This window comes from Astatotilapia calliptera, chromosome 16 (genome assembly GCF_964374335.1).
Source record: "Astatotilapia calliptera chromosome 16, fAstCal68.1, whole genome shotgun sequence".
Taxonomy (NCBI): domain Eukaryota; kingdom Metazoa; phylum Chordata; class Actinopteri; order Cichliformes; family Cichlidae; genus Astatotilapia; species Astatotilapia calliptera.
In genome coordinates, this window is record NC_137437.1 from 11,199,268 (window position 1) to 11,218,461 (window position 19,194).

Sequence of the window (19,194 nt, forward strand, 5' to 3'; positions counted from 1 at the left end):
TTACGATTAATTATTGTCCACAAGTTATTTATTTAATATTGAACTTTTATGGGCTCTATGAATGACCAAGTCTCTATCCTTCTCCCTCAGTTGTGCACTCAAACACTGCATCATTCCTCGCCGAGGAGAGAGGTAAGACGTTCACGTGCACTCTTGGAGGTAGGAAGCTAGAGAGTCGGTTTAGAGGGGTCAGAAAGTTTCGGAATCCTCTGAGTCGTTCTCTGTGGTTCCCTCGCTGGATGGTCCCGAGGGGTTCCTGGGGCTGCGTGTCGCCCGAGCGCCAGTGGATAGGCCTTTACCCCCCTGGTGGGGTATATGCCTCAACAAGGACCCTGGGGAAGGAGCTCCAGAGCTGCAAGGTGAGCAGAAAGGCATCATGGTAGCCAGAATGAGAGCCAAACAGTCAGCCACCTCTCTACTAGGAGCACAAGCCAGAGCAGGCGTCAGACCTGAGGTAGAGCGACAGAGAGAAAGAACGGAGACAGAGGGAGGGAGGACGACAAAAACGGACAAAAAGGAGGAACAGAGCGAGACGTGGACAAGGAGGAAGCGGAGGAAGGCAAAGCAGCATCGGAGCAGCATCCCGTTAGAGTTCAGCCAGTTGACAGTGTGAGCAGACAGAAGGGGACAGCGACAACAACAGCAGCCCGACACCAAAGTGGACAATAAATAAACAAAGCGCAGTATAGTCACAAAATAAAATAAAAACTGGAGACCTCATCTCATCTAGCTGCAAAACAGACTCCCATATTAAAAATATGACTTTATATCAAAAAATGATGTGTTTACTTGCAGGAAAAGATGTTGGTTTTTCATTTCCATTGTATTTATACAGCACCAAATCACAACAGTCACCTCAAGGCATTTTATATTGTGAGGTAAAGACTCCACCATGACAGAAAGAAAACCCCGATAATTAGACAAAACCTTATGAACAAGCACTTGGCAACAGTGGAGAGGAAAAACTCCCTTTTAACAGGAAGTAACCTCTGGCAGAGAGCGCATCCACCTGCTGTGATTGGTTGGGGATGAGCAGAAGGAACTGTACAGGAGGTTTGTATTCTGTGTTTTTATATTTTAAAGTTTAAGTTTCATTACAACTTTACCAATCTCATCCGAGCCTTGTTTTCCCACAGGTTTCTTCCTGTTAAAAGAGTGTTCTTCCTTCCCACTGTCGCAAAGTGCTTGTTTATAGGGGGTCAGCTGATTGTCGGGGTTTCTCTCTGATATTAAAGAGTTTTTAAACATTTTAAACATATGATTTGGTGTCATATAAATTAGGGCTGTTCGATATAACGATATATATCGGATGACGATATAAAAACATCTGTCATTTCATTTTACACTATCGTTCGTTTTGTGGTGTCGCAAAATAAACTGTCTACGGCAATATTTTTCATGGTTTTGATGGTCACTGTAGTGGCTATATTAATTTGTTAAAGTTCTCTCTTTCTCTTATATTTTATATAACCACACTACGGACGGACAAGCGCCTGTTTTTATGCGTTGTCATTAGCAACAACGATGGTAAAACCATTGTTTATTTTCCACATAAACCTTTCACAATAAAGCTCAAGATCCTGTTGAGACTTTTCAAAATAAACTGAATCACGTGAAAGAGTATGCAGAGTATTTACGGATGAGAAGCAAAAAAGAGCCGTCAGGTGCTAAAAAATAAACCTTAGACTCAAACGTTAGAACAGGCTTTTCCCCGCAGCACGCCGTGTAATAAATACAAAGAAAATGGCGGCCATTTCAACTTATGTCTAAAAATGTATCGTTTCATGCATCGGTTAAAACACTCGACTCCAGGTACGCGACGCCCAGCTGGAAACACTTCACGCAAGTCGAGCTGCCCGAGATTCACAGAATTTACAGAAAATGTTCAATTTTGTGATTTATATCGTTATCGGGACGATAGATGTCTCATATTGGGATATGAGATTTTAGTCATATCGCACAGCCCTAATATAAATACAATTTTATTCATTCAGGGTATGGAGACACTATTTTTTCAGTGACATTAGCAAAAAGCTGTCCACGTGTAGCTCTACGAACAGCGTGTATTATTATATTCAGTGAAAATGAATCTTTTGTTTTTATAGCTTAACTATTTTTGTTCTTACAATTACCCTTAATAAAACAAATCCTTAGGCCATAGTAGTGAAAAGAAATGGGGTTACAACTTAATCTAAAACTCCAGTAACTGAATATATACAAAAGTACTTCATCCAGTATTGCTGATCTAAGCTAATCAATTATGGACTTTCAGGTTTAAATTGATCTATAGCCAACAAAACAAAGAACAAAGAACAAAGAAAGCTCACAAAAAACACATGAACAGCTTTAATCCGGGTTTCCACAGCTTCATATAAAAACTACTGGCCCCCAGTCGCCTGGTATCAAACACCTGTGGTATCACAGTCCTATGTATCGCATTCACATGATTTTCCTGGCCTCTGACCTTCCCGTAGAGCTCAGATTTGAACTTGTGATTTTTAGTAGATACACCTGAAGTATCAATTTCTAAATCTTATGTCAATTCATGCTCTTCTTTCATTTCCTGCCATCAAATAAAAGCCAAAAAATATCACTCCATCAAAGATTTACTTTGATCATTACGTTTTCCTAGATATGGGTGGACTAGTTATTGTGCCGACCTCGAACAGTAACAGGCCTGCTTTCTATACCCATCCTGTCTGTCTGTTGCTATGTAACAAACCCCAAATTCACTTGAAAACCCTTCCTGCACTCTATAAAACTCACCTAACTCTACAACGAGTGGTAACCCTTTTAAAAACTGTTTTGTCTGCAGCAAACGTGGAAAACAGCATTAAAGCTTTTCAGTAGACAAGCTGAGTCCATGCTGAGAGAAGGAAGACATTCATGCAGGTGTGCAGTCAGGCCCTGATAAGTACTGAGTTTACCGTACCGTTCTCATCCACCGTCTGAACGTTGGCTCCTCTGGACAGCAGCTCCTGGACCACCTGCTTAAGACCGCTACGAGCCGCCAGGTGCAGAGGACTGACAGAAAGTTACACATAATGTCACTCATGGTTACACAAGTACTCTTGTTTAACTGAACTACATCACCTCTAGTGAAACAGGTTTTCAAATTTGTTTAATAAAATGTTCACAGTATCTGAAAAACTAATTTTATTTATTTTACTTGGACTGATCCTGGACCAAATCTTTACATACATCATTTCAAAAGCTCTTGTTTACAGTGACACATGTGTTTCCTATATGTACAGACATGAGGGCCAAAGTATTTTCACACTCACGTTTGCAGCGCTGCATTCGTGGCATTAATGAGCGCAGTGTCAGACAGCTTCTCGAGGATCAGCAACACACAGTCTTCCTTCCCCTGGAAGAAGAAGGACTCAAGTTAAAAAGTCCTCCAGAGTTCTGCATAAGTAAACAGCACTGAGGTCTCATCTGTGAGCCTTCCTTTCAGTAAAACAGGTAAACAAAGGTCCCACAAAACTGGGCCAAACACTAATGCTGGAGCGTGGTGCCCCCTTGTAGACGTACATTACTGCAAGCCAGGTGCAGGGCGGTGTTGCCGTCCTTGTCAGTCAGACTGAGGTTGGCACTGGCGCTGGTCAACAGCACCTCTGTACGAGACAGAATACAGAGCACGTATAAAAAACAAAATCACTGCTCATTTTGTGAACATAAACACATGTAAAACAACCCCGTACCAAGAGCCCCGACCCTGCCCCTCTGAGCCGCCATCATCAGCGCAGTGCGACCCGACTGTTCTGCGACGTCCACAGGTGCATCGTGGGAAAGGAGCAACTGGACACAATCGACATGACCGGCAAATGCTGCAGCATGAAGAGGAGTCCTGAAAGAGAGAGGATGGAATGAGAACATATGGTGCTCGGCAGCGTGGGAGGACATGTCCACACTCGCTTCTTACCTGCTCTTAGCATCGCAGCAGCCAGCAATGTCTGAACCCATCGCCTCCAGCAACAGCGATGCACATGGCTCGTGATCATTGGTTCTGAAAGACAAAACACAAACAGGAGTTCAGCGACTGAAATCGGCCTCTGAAAAGCAGGAAAAACACTATTCCAGTAGCAAAAAAGACGACTCCGGGATATCAGTGTGACTTACACAGCGCAGTGCAGAGGGGTGAAGGGGTTCCCATCAATACAGCGGCAGCCTTTCTGTTCTAGCAGGACCTCCACACACCCTTCATGACCTACACACAAACACACACTTTAGGGAAAAGTTTCCTAACTGGAGGTCTCGTCCTGTTAAATGGGAGTTCTTCCTCCCCACTATCACCAAGTGCTGCTCACAAAGGATTGTCTGTTTTGAACTGAATTTACTTTTTTTTTTTTAATTTAAAAACGTGTCTGCAGGTGCCACTAACCATAATAACAGGCCCAGTGCAGCGGTGTGTACCCGCTGTGGTCTCTCAGCGGGGGCAAGGATGGCGCCTCAGAGCAGGCGATGCTCAACAGCTCACTCAGCCAGGAAGCGTGGCCTCGGGCAGAGGCCAAGTGGATGGCTGTACGACCGCGCGAGTCGCCGAGCAAAACCGAAGCCTCCTGCTCCAGCAGACACTGGATGCACTCCTCCTGACCACACAGCAGCTGAGACAACAGAGCAGAAGCTATATAAGAATCTATAATACAAATCTGAAAGAACATTTCCTGTTTGTCTCTTTTTACAAGTCTTCTAATGAATAAAGCACATTTCCAAGAAGGTCCCTCCTAAAAATGTTAATGGGAGTCTAATAGGCCCTAATATAAAACTTATTGCTTCTTTCTTGTCACAAATGAAAGAAATTATAAATAGAGACTGCACTAAATCCACACAAACACAAGTTCCGCGCTCACCCCAAGGTGCAGCGCTGTGAGGCCGTGGTTATCGGCCACATTGACATTGGCTTCCCTTTCCAGCAGCAGTGACACGGCGTCGACGTGACCTCCGGCCACCGCGAGCATTAGAGGAGTCCTGCAGACGAGGACAACATATTTAAGAGGGAAAACGGAAAGGGACAAATCGCACGAAGCAAACAGGATGTGTGGGGGCGGGAGCGAGGGTCACTCACTGTCCCTGAGAGTCAGCAACATCCACGAGGTCTGAATTATCCGATTCATCCAGCAGGAGGCGCACACACGTAGTATGACCATTCATCACTGCAAAGAGAACAAAACACAAGGTGTCACAAACGTACAAATCAGCTCTGTGACACAAAGGTTGTGATGACTTCTGTCACCACAGTAGAAAAAAAAGTATTTAACCACCTGTTTTTTCAGCCACATGGGGAACAAACTCTAAATTTAGTTCATCTGAACTGTAGTTATAGGCAACCCAGGCTCGTGAGCGGCACATACATGTGCTTCAAATGAACAATAAGGACTCTTCCATTCTAAGACTGCAGATATCTGAAGCTACAGAGAGCTACATTCAGTCCAAAGGTTAGGCATCTCAAGTATGTTCAAATGATGCTCACATTGCTGGAATAAGAGGACACAATAACTAAGATGACCTTTGATACACTAAAGAATCCTGCCCAGAGGTGCACGAAAAACAAGTGTTTCCTATGATTCTGAAGTAATGAGTTAAGGCTGGAGGAAGAGGCCAAAGCAATTTCAGACATAAGAGACCCAATAAAGCTTTTCCACATAAATAACACATCTTATACTTGGATTTCCATCTAAATAAACAACCATCCCAGGGTTTGGTAATCAGCTGTTTGTAGTTTCACAGTCCACATGTGTTTAAAAAAGCTTTGGCAGAGGGATTAAAGTGTTATATACACCGACCATATGCTGATTTCACTACAAATTTTCACATATAGAAATTATATTTTTGATTCATTTTTTTATCTTTTGGAACAAAATAACAACATCCTTGCTCTTGTTTTGAAAATTCAGTCTCCCAGACCAGCTATCTTATTTCTATTCCTGTTTTTCTACAAATTGCCAAATTGCATGCTTCCATGTTTCTAAGCTCACCTGCAAGGTGCACCGGGGTGCGTCCATACTGCTTATCAGTAGTGCGTGGCGATGCTCCCTGGCTGAGGAGGGTGTGAACGCAGTCAGAGTGACCACGGAGAGCAGCCAGCGCCAGAGCTGTCCTCCCCATCTCGTCCCCTTGGTCTACCTCTCTCTCCCCCTGCAGCAGCACCTCCAGGGCCTGAGCATGGCCATGGTACGCCTGAAGAGAGAAATTACTGTTTAAAAATGTAAATTAAAAAAATAAAATAGGATAACCTACTACAAATCCTTTTATCCGTTTAATACTGACAGCGAGGTGCAGCGGGCTCCTGGCATGTGGAGATTCAGAGTCATCTTGGTGACCGCCATCTCTGTCCAGCAGCTGGAGGTCAAAACAAAAACAACGTGAACACAGTCACAGTCTGTTCATGTGCTTTATCAAATTTAAGTAGCTCTGTTTTTCAGGGATTTACTCAGAGCTCTTTTTTGTTTGTTTGTTACATAAAAGACTTGATGCTCTAACTTAAAACACCCAGATTTCTGGCATGTGGTGAAAAAGTGATAGGCCATGATAGGCCAGCAGAGAAAGAAACTCCCTCCAGACACTCCCCAACAGTACAAGCATTTCCTCAGTAAGGCTTCAACCATATTCAACAACATGTGACAGGAGTGTGAGCATCTGTGTGAGGACTTTAGTCTGGAGACATCCTGTTTGTGCAGAGTGAAGGCAGTTTGATTCAGTCAGGGTTCAGAAATAGGGTCCAATCGAAATGACTTCATTACTGACCATTACCTTTTTATACTTTTGCTACCCATTTAAACCATTGTTTTTAGTCAGCTGTTTTTAGCAAATTATATTAACTAATCAGTAAATTTGTTGTTTTTAGCCTGCTACTTTTTCAAAGACAATTAGTTTGTTGGCAAATTGTAACAAGCTAACTTACATTTAGCTAGCTGTTAGCTTACCTGTTACTGTCAGCTAGCTAATACTATGTCAGATTTGTTTCGGGGCTCTTTGGTTTTTATTAGATTTGACTGACTGAGAGAGCTAGGAAAGGGGGGCAGAGAGCGGGGACAATATAAAGCAAATTTTCAGTGACTCTCAGAGGCTACGGTGACCACCGGTCTATCCCTAGCTGATGCTACTCTTTCCCCATTAATAGCCCTGGTTGGGGCACACTGGGGTAAGGGGCTAAGGTGTGCTATGTGTCACACGTTTGTGTAAACTGACCAGTTCTAGACAGTGCCTGTGTCCATAGGCTGCGGCGTAGTGGACAGGGTTGTAACCCTGTTTGTCTTTCAGTGAGGCCGTAGCACCGCTCTGAAGCAGGAACTCCAAACATCTGCAACACAAACATGTCATTTCAGAAGGCAGCTCGAACCACAGAGAACATGCTTAAAGCACACAAGCTTATGACATCAAGATAACACCGTTTTAAATGTTTTATGTGTTTTAAATGTATAGTGGTGAGTCTTGACTGGAGCTAAATGTCAGTTACACATCACACATGTATGCTATAGATTTTGTGTTTAATGATAGTCTTTTATCGCCATTTGTTCTTTTTATTTATCCAATTTTGTTTTCTTTTTTTTACTTTTTTGTTTCTTTTTTTCATTAATAAACTTTGAGAAAACTGTGAAAATCACCTGTTATATTTCCTGTTCCATTTTTTAACATTACTATTTACTTTGATATATTTTGATAGATTTATTTCTTTAAGCTAATCACATTTGGCTACATAGTAATAGAATTTATTAATTTTCTATACTACTATATGCTAATCATTTATTCATTACCTTCAGTGAATCAGTTTTTTTTTTAATCTAAGTATTCAGTCTATTTCATCTCTTTTTGGAGATGTCTCAAAAATGTCGTTTTTGTTGTTTACAATTTCATTTAAACAGATGCGGTTCTACCTTTCAGTTTTTGGCATGTATTGTAGATTTGTGCATAGCTTTGGTCAAATTTCAGTAGATTTTGTTCCCACTCACAGTGCTGCCTCCTTCTCCCTTTCTGCCTGAACGCCTTCACTCTCTGGCTCCAGAGCAACACGACGTCTATGAGGGAGGAGACAAACAGAGGATCAGGGTAAAAATCAGATGGGCGCAGAGATAGGATGACATGAAGTATCAATATACTACATACATACAACACGCATTAACAAAACAAAAACAAAACAGCCTAACTATGTGCTAACACGCTAACTGAACTAATACTGAACGTAAACCTGCAGACCATGCATGACTCAGTGACAGCATCACCTCTGGTTACCATGGAAACAGTAGGTATGGCTCAGCAGGTTTCTTTATGTGGTAACATAGGACAGCTAGCCAGATTTGTGATGCACCATGGAGGGGGTGTGAAGAGCTCAGCTCAGCTCCCAGCCAGGCGCTGGATAACCTGTTAACGTCTGTCTCCACTCATTTTTGTGACTGAGGTAAACGTGGAGGACTCTGCTCAACACATCTACTGAGATGCACTGATAACTTCTTCCACCTTGTGGAAACCCAACAGTGAAATGCTGCTTATACACTGATCAGCATTAGTATTTATCATTGTAATATAGTAACCAGACGTATACTGTTTCTACACAAATGCATGCAGCGTCTTTGAATGCTTGTATTGGTGCATTTATTTCTTCAGCGTTACCGTGACAGTATTAGCCAATGTGCTCATTTTAAACTAGTTGGCCTTCTCCTTTAAATGTTAAATTAACTTTTAAACCAGATGTAGTGAAGATGGTTTAATGTCAATGCAATACTTTAAAGAAATGTGTGAATACAATGTGAAAAAAGGATCATTGCCTGAAGCTTTATTTTAGCAGTACATCCAGCTGCAAACTCAGGCTCTCAAAGGAGCATTCTGCTGTTTTAAAAGCCACAGTGTGCTCAGTACAAAGATCAGAGCAGCTAATAAACAGAGTGAAGCAACAAGAGAGTCACATAGTCCCCCAAGGAACTGTCTACAACACAGCATTTTAGACTTAAACTCAAAATCAAACCGAAATAAAAAAATAATATGAATATAAATATAATTAGATAACTTTGGATTGAAAATGCCAACAACTTGACCAAGTTCAGCATATAAGAAGAAAAAAGAAAGAAGTGACTGCAGCTTTATGTAAAGTTTTTGAATGCTTGCTCACCTTCTATCCAGATCTGAGGCAGCAGCATAGTGCAGGGCGGAGCGCCCCCACTGGTCTGTGGCATTTATGGCAGTGCCACATGCCAACAGAGTCTCCAGACACTGATAGTGACGGCTGGCAGCCGCATAGTGAAGAGGAGTCCTGGAAGTGAGAGAAATTCAAATGAAGACAACAAAAGTAACTTCATTCAAAATGCAATCAAAGGGAAACAGATAAGATAAGATAAGATAAGATAAGATAAGATAAGATAAGATAAGATAAGATAAGATAAGATAAGATAAGATAACCTTTATTAGTCCCACACGTGGGAAATTTGTTTTGTCACAGCAGGAAGTGGACAGTGCAAAAGTTATGTATCAAAAATTAGAATATAATCAGAATAAATAAAGTACACAACTGTACAGAATAGAATAAAATACTATATACAGTAGAATAAAATAGAACAAAATATACCATACACAAGAATTTGAAGACCTGCTTTTTTTCTTTCCTTTTTATTTTGACGTTTCTTAAAAAGTTTAGAAAGCTGTTCTCCACACAGCAACATGAAGTACCTGCCACACTTATCTCTCCTGTTGTGGTCTCCTCCACTGCTCAGGAGCAACTTGACACAATCCACATTACTGCACAAAAACACAGAGACGGCAGTTATTACTCAAAATGACGCTTACAGGTGAAGGATTTATGATCCTTAGGCAAAAGGAAAATGTTTGGTTACTGAAAAACATGCAGCATAACACTGAACTGCTGAGCCAGGTTCTGGCAGAGGCTCCTGCCCATAGGGGGCCATGTGATTGTTGTAAGGTCTTAACATAATCAATAAATAAAACATAATCAAATTAATGCCATTAACACCATGACTTGTTCTCATATTTAGACCATCATGCCGAGGCTAACACAGGCACTGGTTTTATTCCGTTACCACAGCAGCTAATGTTATCATGTCCTGGCTGATGTCAGAACACAAATGATTTTCCATTTCTGGAAGATTTTATCATATTTGTTCCACCTGGCAATTTCTCCTCAGACCTTTGCTGCACTGACTATATTCTCATATCTGGAAAGTAATGGACTCACCCTCCGGCAGCAGCAGCGTGGAGGCAGGTCCTCCCCAGCGTATCTGGAGTGTCTATCTGAAAGCCTGCAGACAGGACCGAGTCGTTACACATTATGCTAAACCTCCGACCTGATGGGAGCAGCGCAGGGAAACGAAGGAGGGCCAGACAAGACAGCAGCAGCAATCACAGAGAGAGAGGAAGAGAAGGAGGCGGAGAGGGAGACAGGGGTTAGTGTGACAGGTGGGGAAACGAGGGTTACACAGACGATCATGCACATAGAGGAAAATACAAGGACAGGTTACACACAGAGAGAGCCACACATCTTATCTTCAGGTCAGAGACACATTCAGACAGCCTCACAGGATAAAGTGCAACAAGACAAACGGCGCAACGCAACACAGCTTGAATTAAATGGACGTTTGACACTGTAGGGTGATTAGGATTTTTACAGATACGCAGATAAATAAAGTCATCATCAAATTAATCCATTATTATGGTTCTGCAATGTTTACATGGGACGTTTTAATCAGAGGAAACGTACATTTATTTAGAGGTAAAGCTCGTTTACATTTATAGGGTTCACCTTTTGTCTGCTAATAATCCAGCAGATTACTCTGATTGTTCATCTATAGACATATTCTGCCTTTGCATTAAATATAATGGAATGAAGTAAGCACCACAAAAACTGAACAAAACTCAACAGTCATTTCTTTTTTGAAACATTGTGATTACTTAGTAGTTTCATGTAGGAACTGGGATTTCTTTTGGCACACCACCCCGTGCTAAAGTCACCACGGCACCATGAAAACACCAAAGTCACCCAGTAAAGATGGCGTCCACCATGAAACTGCTCACAACTACGTTTTTTGGAGTAACCTAGTTATTATTCCTGGAGGAGAAATTACTAGTAAATTTTTGGATGCATTTCCGAGAAGGCATTTTCTCTAAAACTGGTGGACTCGTGCTAAAGTCGTGCACATTTCTTTCCATCCTGAAACATTTACTCAGTTTAGCTTCTTAAATATGATCATTTTCAGTTTCTCCTCCGAACTGCTCATTTTAATGTTATTCTTTAGACAAAACAAGCCATGCAAAGTCATAATTTGAAAGAAATTGTGGAAATGAACAAAAAGGCCTTTAAAGAATATTTGAAACTTGTAACGGGCTGTTTCTATAGCACTGAATTATAAGTCTTACCGAGTCCAGGCTCAGATTGGCACAGGCTGCACGTACACGTGTACGCTTTCTTTCACATCCACATGATTATCAGAGTTAGACCTACAATTGCATAGCTGACAGGAAATCACTCTTGAGATCCACGTTATGAAGGATTTTGAAATCCAAGATTTAGCTGTGGGTGCAGCAAACACAGCATTCCTGACCAAACCCAGTACTGCAGCTGCACAACACACAAACACATGTAAATGACTTCTTTGTTGTTCGCTGCAGCAGCTCAGCAGAGCCATGTGAGGAGCCCAGTTTCATCCACACACAAGCGCTGGCGCCTTGTTAAATCATCAAGTTAACTGGAAGCACGAAGAAGTCGGGTCTTTTCTCAACTTTTGTTTAATGCAAAGTTTCTTCGTCTGTTTTCAGAAATAAAAGTTTAGCAGATGATATGAGAAGAAAATTATTTTACAGCACAACCAGCAGATTACTCTGATTGTTCATCTATAGACATATAGATATAAAGCAACACGGAAACTTTCTGATGTAAACAAGATAACTGCTGATAGAGGAGAATTCACAGGGATGCACTGTGTCCGGAGGGAAAATGAGTAATGAGACTGAGGCCTTGTCTTTTCAGGAGCATTGTGACCTGAATTTGGCTGGAGCTGAACGTGCCTGTGCAGAACAACAGCTGGACTCAACGCTCACTGAAGTTACACTCCAAGATGAAATTAAGACAACAGAAGTCCTCAGTCAGCACACTGAGGGCAACGTGCACATACGTAGAAATGCTGACTCGGCGTTCTTGGAACAACAAACAATAGCAAATAATTTCACTTTTTTAGACAAAAGCACATAAAACACTGTTTGTGTTTGATTGACTCAAAATGCTGTTAATGAAAATAGCATCCGTTCATGCATTTTTCATCAGCTGTTGCTAGCTAGTTTTTTTTTTTTTTTCAGAAACAACCAGTTCACCCTCCTCTGCTCTGTAGGCGCTTGTTAGGCAGCTACACTCTGTGCTCGTGAACTCGACTTCCTGTTCTCTGTGGACACGCTGTGATGTAGCTGACGAGTACATATAAAGAATGCTTCCTGTGACACCAGGAAAAAAAGGACCATGTAGTGCAGGCTAAAGACCAACCAATGTATCAGCTGATGTTATCTATATGCCAGTCTATCAATGTCTGCATTTATTTTTTTTAATAAATAAGAGATGGGAGAAACCTTCTTCAGGGAACTTATGAGTGTTGAAGTTGGATAGTTTGTCCACCAGAGGATGTGCCACATGTTGCCCACACCTGTTTGAAGTCCCACAAACACAACAGCCAGCTGATCGTATCAGGTCAGGCAGACAAATATTAGAGAGATCTTTTTATGTTTTGTACGTCTCAATAAGACGGGAAACATCATAGGACAATATATCTGAATTTTGAATTTTAAATCAGCTAATTTTGTTACTAATGTTAGAAAATACTGGCAATCACCAAGGTCACCACTCAGGTATCAATTTCAGAATACTAGCTGACTTCCTTCTTGTGTTATTGCATTCAGAAAATGTTCAGAAAACATGACCTCTGACATTGAGGTCAAACTCGTCCGAGATTATTATTAGACACACTTATGGTATCAATTTGAGCTTCTACATTGCCTCATTCTCAACTTTTCGCATTTACAAACATTTACTTTATTTCAAGCTTTGACTAACTTTGAAACTGTAGCACCACAGGGCAGAAAATAAGGCAAAGCTAAGTTTAACTAAATCCATCATGCACCATTTCCCAGTTAGCTACCTGACGACAGCAGCTTCCGGCAGCAGTCAGAGTGCGCATTCAAGGCAGCCAGGTGAAGAGGAAACATCCCGTGGACTCCTCGCCTTTGGAGAAAGACATGGGTATCTCTTTATCTGCATAACACGTCATTGTAACCAATAAAATTCTCAACAAGTCAACAAATAAACAAACAAACCTGGTGCAGTCGGCTCCGCTGGTGATAAGCGTGTTGATGAGGAGCTCGTGGCCATAGCGAGCAGCAATGTGAAGGGGAGTGTTGCCATCCTTGTCCACACTGTCGATCTCTCCGCCTGAAACAAAACGCGAAAAAAATAATGACCCAGTGGAGTTAAGGCAGCTTTAAGACACCGCGAGACAAACACAAGCATAAAGAAGTCTCACCGTTCTGGATGAGGGTCTGGGAGCGAGTGAACCGTCCGTGAACCGCAGTCATGTGGAGAGGACTCTTTCCATCCCGACTCTAACGTGGACAGAGAAGAAAAAAAGCTTTCGAATGAAACACGGACTTCAGACTTCAGTGTTTTTAATGAGCACCCTTAGCAGAAGAACACCCCCAAAGCGTAATGTTGCCACTTCTGTGCTCGACTCTGGGGACGGTGTTCTTTGGGTCACATTCAGTATTTTCTAGAATATTTTTACATTTCGTAATCCTCTCATTCAACATTCTAGAATCCTGGTAATATTTATCATTTAACATTCTGCAACTTCCCTGTTGCCTTTGGTGGACAAATTATGCAACATCAGCACTCATAAGATAACTGAAGGGTATTTCTCCTGTCTCTGCTTTACTTTGCAAAATTTAATTAATCAGCAAATAGCCACAGTTCATTTATTTAAACACTTTAAAATCATTTTCAAGAAAGCCCAAAATATTGACTAAAAAAGTTTTTAGCTTTAGCATTTAGCATGTTGTACCAACTAGCATGTCCACAGCATGTCTTTATCCTGTCTTCCTGCTCTCACCCCAACCGGTTGCAGCAGATGGCCCCGCCCCTCCCTGAGCCTGGTTCTGCCGGAGGTTTCTTCCTGTTAAAAGGGAGTTTTTCCTTCCCACTTTCGCCAAAGTGCTTGCTCACAGGGGGTCATATGATTGTTGGGTTTTTCTCTGTACGTATTATTGTAGGGTCTACCTTACAATATAAAGCGCCTTGAGGCGACTGTCGCTGTGATTTGGCGCTGTATAGATAAAATGAAATTGAACTGAGCTGAACTACTCGAACTGTCGACACAGACACTTCAGGTTCAATTGCAGCAGCACTCGTTTACCACAGAATACTAAAACACCTCTTAATGTGTCTAAACTTAAGTCTGTATTTTTTTGTTCCATAAAAATAAAAATAAACATCACCATTACCCTCGATATACAATAATAGCTGGGCTCCAGTCTTGCCAGTAACTATATTTCTCTGTACCTGTACATTGACTTCGGCCCCATTGTTGACCAGGAACTCCAGGCAGAGCGCTCCGTGTGTGGAGGCAGCAGCAAAGTGCAGCGGGGTGAAGCCTTTGTTGTTGGCCTGGCTGACATTGGCCCCATAATCAATCAGCTCACTGACAACAGCGTCCTGACCATTGAAACAGGCCACGTGGAGAGGCGTGTTTCCAAATGCATTGGGCTCATCTATCTGTGGTCAGAGAAAACAGAAACATATAAAGACTAGGTAAACTCTTTCAAGGTGCAAAGGGAAAACGGCACAATCAGCTCAACGTGACTAGTACTTGTCAAATCAGTTATAACTCCATTAAAAAGCAATAAAGCTAGTAAAAATATTTAGGGCATATTTGGGTTAGATAATAGTTTATGTTTAGATAAAAGTAATAGACTGTATGCTTATGCTATATGCTAGCTAAAAGAAGTGAACGAAATGGTTCACTTACTGAGGTCAGCAGCATATTTCTGAGGTATATAAGAATGAGCTGGCTCTAACTTGTGAACGATGCAATGAATGCTGGTCATGTTAGGATTGGTCTGTTCACTCAAGAAGGGACTGTCTGTCTATCTCTGTAGGGCATTCTGAAGTAAACAAGCAGGCGTATGAGTGACACGCAGAAGGAATGTTTTGAGGATTTCTTTTTAGATTCAAGGAAAATCTGACTCTATGTATCCTTTTTTTCCCTCTTTTATTTAGTTAGTGGTAGTTTTCACATTGAAACAGCAGAGGTACAGTGATGGCATTTTGAAAAGCTGGAGTGGGATCTAACTACTCTCCACAACATCCTCTCTACTGTGAGGGATCACTCGAAGCACTCGGAGTGAAAGTAAACTTCTGAATGTATTTTTGTTTGCAATGTGGACTGTTTGAAAATTAGGGACAAAAGCGTGTGTTTACGTGGGTGTATGTGTCCTGACCTCAACAGACAGGTTGAGCAGGTGTTTGACGACGGCAATCTGTCCACTGGAGGCTGCCGTGTGAAGCGGAGTGTATCCTCGTTTGTCTTTGCAGCTGATCTCTGCGCCTTTGTTTACCAGCAGGCACACCACATCCAAGTGACCTGAAGGGGGATTATAAGAAACACTGACACTCAGCTGATTGGTCGTCCTTTTCACCGAAGCACTGCTCCGATGAACCGCTGATGTCTTTGTAGACCTTAGAGGTTGTTGTTATGTTTTTGTTGGTAGGTTTTTGTTATGTTTGGACTGGTTTTCCATTTCCTTTATCTCTGTGACATGTGCTTAACAACCTTCACTTCTGTCTCTTACCCATGAAAGCTGCCCAGTGCAGAGCTCGGCCATCCTTTTTATCAAAGGCATTGATGTTGGCTCCTTTAGTGAGGAGAAGGTTTACCATCTAACAAATAAACAGAAAGGACATGAGAAGGAAATATTAGAGGGAGGTGTGCGCAACAGGATGTGTGAGCGGGCGGGTCTTTTTATAACAGCATTGTAAATCCATCTCATCTCTCAGCCCAGTCGCCGCATAAACACACCGGAGGGCCTATCGAGCAGAAATGAAGGCACCGTCCATTCAGCTCCGCTCCACAAATCTGCCGCCTCTCATTGTTAATTTTAGATCTGGCACGCTGGTGAATGATTCTGTCTATGATGAGGAGTGCTTCAAAATGCACAGCCCACTTAATAATCCCAGTGACACAGCTGCACTCGCCCACCTGTTTCCTTCAACCAAGCTATTCAACCAGAACAGCACAAAGGACGGTTACGTCACAGCCTGTTTATTTGTGAACTGCAGTGTGAAGTGCAACCGAATGCGGCCCCACTCTGCAGCTTACGTGCTGATCATTTACTTCCAGTGCTTAAAAAGACGGCTCCAGGCTGCTTTACCTCAGTGTGGCCGTTGAGGGCAGCGTGGTGGAGAGCAGTGCGTCCACCACGATCTGACACGTTGACGCTGCTCAGCAGTGGGATGATGATCTCAGCGCATCGCAGCGCGTTATTCGCTGCTGCGACATGCAGCGGCGTCTGCCAGTTCTTGTCCCGCGCGTTCACGTCAGCAGAGTGGCGGATCAAGACTCGAACAGCCTCCTGAGGAAGAATTTGGAATTTTGCACATACCTGAATCATGTGACACCTGAATAAATGCAGTCCAAGCCTGCAGATAAACTGATCAGTCAACTGATATCTCAGAACATTATTTAACTAATGAAAGTAATGCCATTAAAACAGGGTAAGCTTCCTCTTTGTAAATCCCCTCCTGACTAACGTACTGAGACAGTTTTTACTTCAGCTCTTTTCTTTAGCTAGCGCTATCTAAGTGGTGCTAATCTTTGAAATGGGAGGAATTTTTTTAAAGTGGCTTTGAAACAAATAAATAAAGAGTTTTCTTGTAATGATGTGAGTTTATAGGTTTTTTAACGGAAGACACTCCCACTGAGATGTCACATGAAGCTCCGCATAGGCATCAATGATTTTACAATTAGCCTTAATGTTCTAATTAATATTAAAATTATCAGATATTATTTATTCTAATCTTTTTAGTATATTCACCTCATTTAGGGATTTCCTCATACTTCATGCTGTTGTTCCTATAACAGTATTTATTCTCAGTAATCAGCACATCAGTGAGAACACAGTTAAACCTGTAACACGTCCTAGGACTGTTTAACATTAACTGAGCAACATATTTTCTGTATATACAGCTGTGCAAAAGTCTTGAACCACAACTTATTTCCTTATATTTTGCTTTCAGGGAACCAGACTTGGACTACTTAATCGAATTAGAAGAAAGTACATGATAAATGGACCGATTCTTACATAGCGCTTTTCTACTCTATTGGTCTGCAGTACGGGGGCCCCACAGGGAACTGTGCTGGCACCGTTCCTCTTCACCCTGTACACTGCAGACTTCTCCATCAACTCCCCACGCTGCCACCTACAGAAGTTCTCTGATGACTCTGCCATAGTCGGCCTCATCACAGGTGAGGACGACTCAGAGTACAGACAGTGGACTCTGGACTTTGTGGACTGGTGTCAGCAGAACCACCTGCTGATCAACGCTGGGAAAACCAAGGAGTTGGTGGTGGACTACTGGAGACGCAGACCCACCACACTGACACCGGTGAACATCCAGGGAGTGGACATTGAGATAGTGGACTCTTATAGGTACCTGGGTGTTCACCTGAATAATAAACTGGACTGGAGCCACAACACTGATGCTCTTTACAGGAAGGGTCAGAGCAGACTCCACCTGCTGAGGCGGCTGAGGTCATTTGGAGTCCAGGGAGCGCTTTTAAAGACCTTCTATGACTCTGTGGTGGCATCTGTCATTTTTTACAGTGTTGTATGTTGGAGCAGCAGTTTATCGGCAGCTGAGAGGAAGAGGTTGGATAAACTCATCAGGAAGGCCAGCTCTGTTCTGGGATGCACCCTGGACCCAGTGCAGGTGGTGGGAGACAGAAGGACTCTGGCCAAAATAACATCTCTGATGGACAGAGTCTCCCACCCCATGCATGTAAATGTTGCTGAACTGCAGAGCTCCTTCAGTGACAGACCGCTGCATCCTCGATGCATGAAGGAGCGTTTCCGCAGGTCCTTCCTCCCTGCAGCTGTCAGACTGTACAATCAGAACTGCTCCCAACAAACAGATGTTTACATCTGCGCTGTAACTGCAATAATTTAATCAACCAATTCGCACTACAACCTGCTTTGCCTCTTATCTGTAGTTATTTTTATTTCACTTAATAATAGTACAGTACTCTGTTTATAGTAACCATTATCCTTAATCTAAATATGTAAGAAAAATTGCGTATGTTTCTGTTCTGTGTCCTGTGTACTGTTTGTTTGTATATGTGTCTTTCTGGCTGCTGTTACAACCAAATTTCCCCTTGTGGGACAATTAAAGGATTATTCTATTCTACTCTGAGTACTCAAAGCACTTTACACAACTTGTACATTCACTTGAGTACTTTTGGTGTCGAACTCCTCGAGGGCCGGCGTCCTGTAACTTTTCCATGTGTCCCTGCTGCAACACAGCTAAATAATATTAGTTGGTCATTAGAAAGACTGTATAGAACTGGACTGCAGGTGGCAATTCAGCCATTTGATTCATGTCACAGCAGCTCCTGAGTGAATGAATAAGGTGCAATAAAAGTACTTTTAGAAATACATTTTTTCTTTAAAACTTGCACTTTTATTTAAATATACTTGAGTAGGGTTAGGTGTCAGGTGTGTTGCAGCAGGGACACATGGAAACACTTCAGGATACCGGCCCTCGTCATTGTCATTCCTGTGCTTACTATCTAACATTCATATGCATTCATACTCCCATGGATGCATCGGCGTTAGCATCTTGCTCAGGGATATTTGGCATGCAGACTGGAGCAGACTGAGATCGAACCCCTGACCTGCTCTACCACCTGAGCTACAGCCAACCCCAGAAGCTTGCCAAAGAGAGCTCAGGCTATGTTGGTGAATTAGGATGTTCATTCCAGACATTGACTTTCAGCCTTGTAAGAATTGTACAAACTCTGCTTTATCCTTACAAACTATATTTCCCTGGTTGTTTGGTCATGTTTCAACTTCCCATTTCCCTGGCAAAGAAATGAGGGGTGGATCAAGACTTCTGAACAGTTGGAATATCTTGCACTTAAATGTAAAGACAGTGATCAGAAT

At 42.2% G+C, this 19,194-nt stretch overlaps 1 protein-coding gene across 3 annotated transcripts in view; it reads right to left on the reverse strand.

Moving 5' to 3' along the window:
- The window catches only part of ankrd44 (ankyrin repeat domain 44), a 28,791-nt gene continuing 9,597 nt past the window's right edge, over window positions 1-19,194 (reverse strand). The window contains exons 5-28 of one of the 3 annotated variants that reach the window (XM_026144544.2): window positions 16,408-16,608; window positions 15,829-15,916; window positions 15,478-15,620; window positions 14,540-14,752; window positions 13,509-13,587; window positions 13,303-13,417; window positions 13,128-13,210; window positions 10,184-10,247; window positions 9,661-9,729; window positions 9,107-9,247; window positions 7,953-8,018; window positions 7,192-7,303; window positions 6,271-6,342; window positions 5,979-6,180; window positions 5,069-5,156; window positions 4,854-4,971; window positions 4,385-4,607; window positions 4,123-4,210; window positions 3,926-4,009; window positions 3,705-3,850; window positions 3,535-3,617; window positions 3,285-3,367; window positions 2,933-3,024; window positions 1-449 (exon numbers count right to left, since the gene is read on the reverse strand). In XM_026144544.2, coding sequence (XP_026000329.2) covers window positions 190-449; window positions 2,933-3,024; window positions 3,285-3,367; window positions 3,535-3,617; window positions 3,705-3,850; window positions 3,926-4,009; window positions 4,123-4,210; window positions 4,385-4,607; window positions 4,854-4,971; window positions 5,069-5,156; window positions 5,979-6,180; window positions 6,271-6,342; window positions 7,192-7,303; window positions 7,953-8,018; window positions 9,107-9,247; window positions 9,661-9,729; window positions 10,184-10,247; window positions 13,128-13,210; window positions 13,303-13,417; window positions 13,509-13,587; window positions 14,540-14,752; window positions 15,478-15,620; window positions 15,829-15,916; window positions 16,408-16,608 — 2,913 coding nt within the window. In that variant the 3' untranslated portion in view covers window positions 1-189. Of the gene's footprint in view, window positions 450-2,932; window positions 3,025-3,284; window positions 3,368-3,534; window positions 3,618-3,704; window positions 3,851-3,925; window positions 4,010-4,122; window positions 4,211-4,384; window positions 4,608-4,853; window positions 4,972-5,068; window positions 5,157-5,978; window positions 6,181-6,270; window positions 6,343-7,191; window positions 7,304-7,952; window positions 8,019-9,106; window positions 9,248-9,660; window positions 9,730-10,183; window positions 10,293-13,127; window positions 13,211-13,302; window positions 13,418-13,508; window positions 13,588-14,539; window positions 14,753-15,477; window positions 15,621-15,828; window positions 15,917-16,407; window positions 16,609-19,194 lie in introns of all 3 variants that reach the window. The other 2 variants (XM_080290296.1, XM_080290297.1) reach the window with 2 other exon arrangements.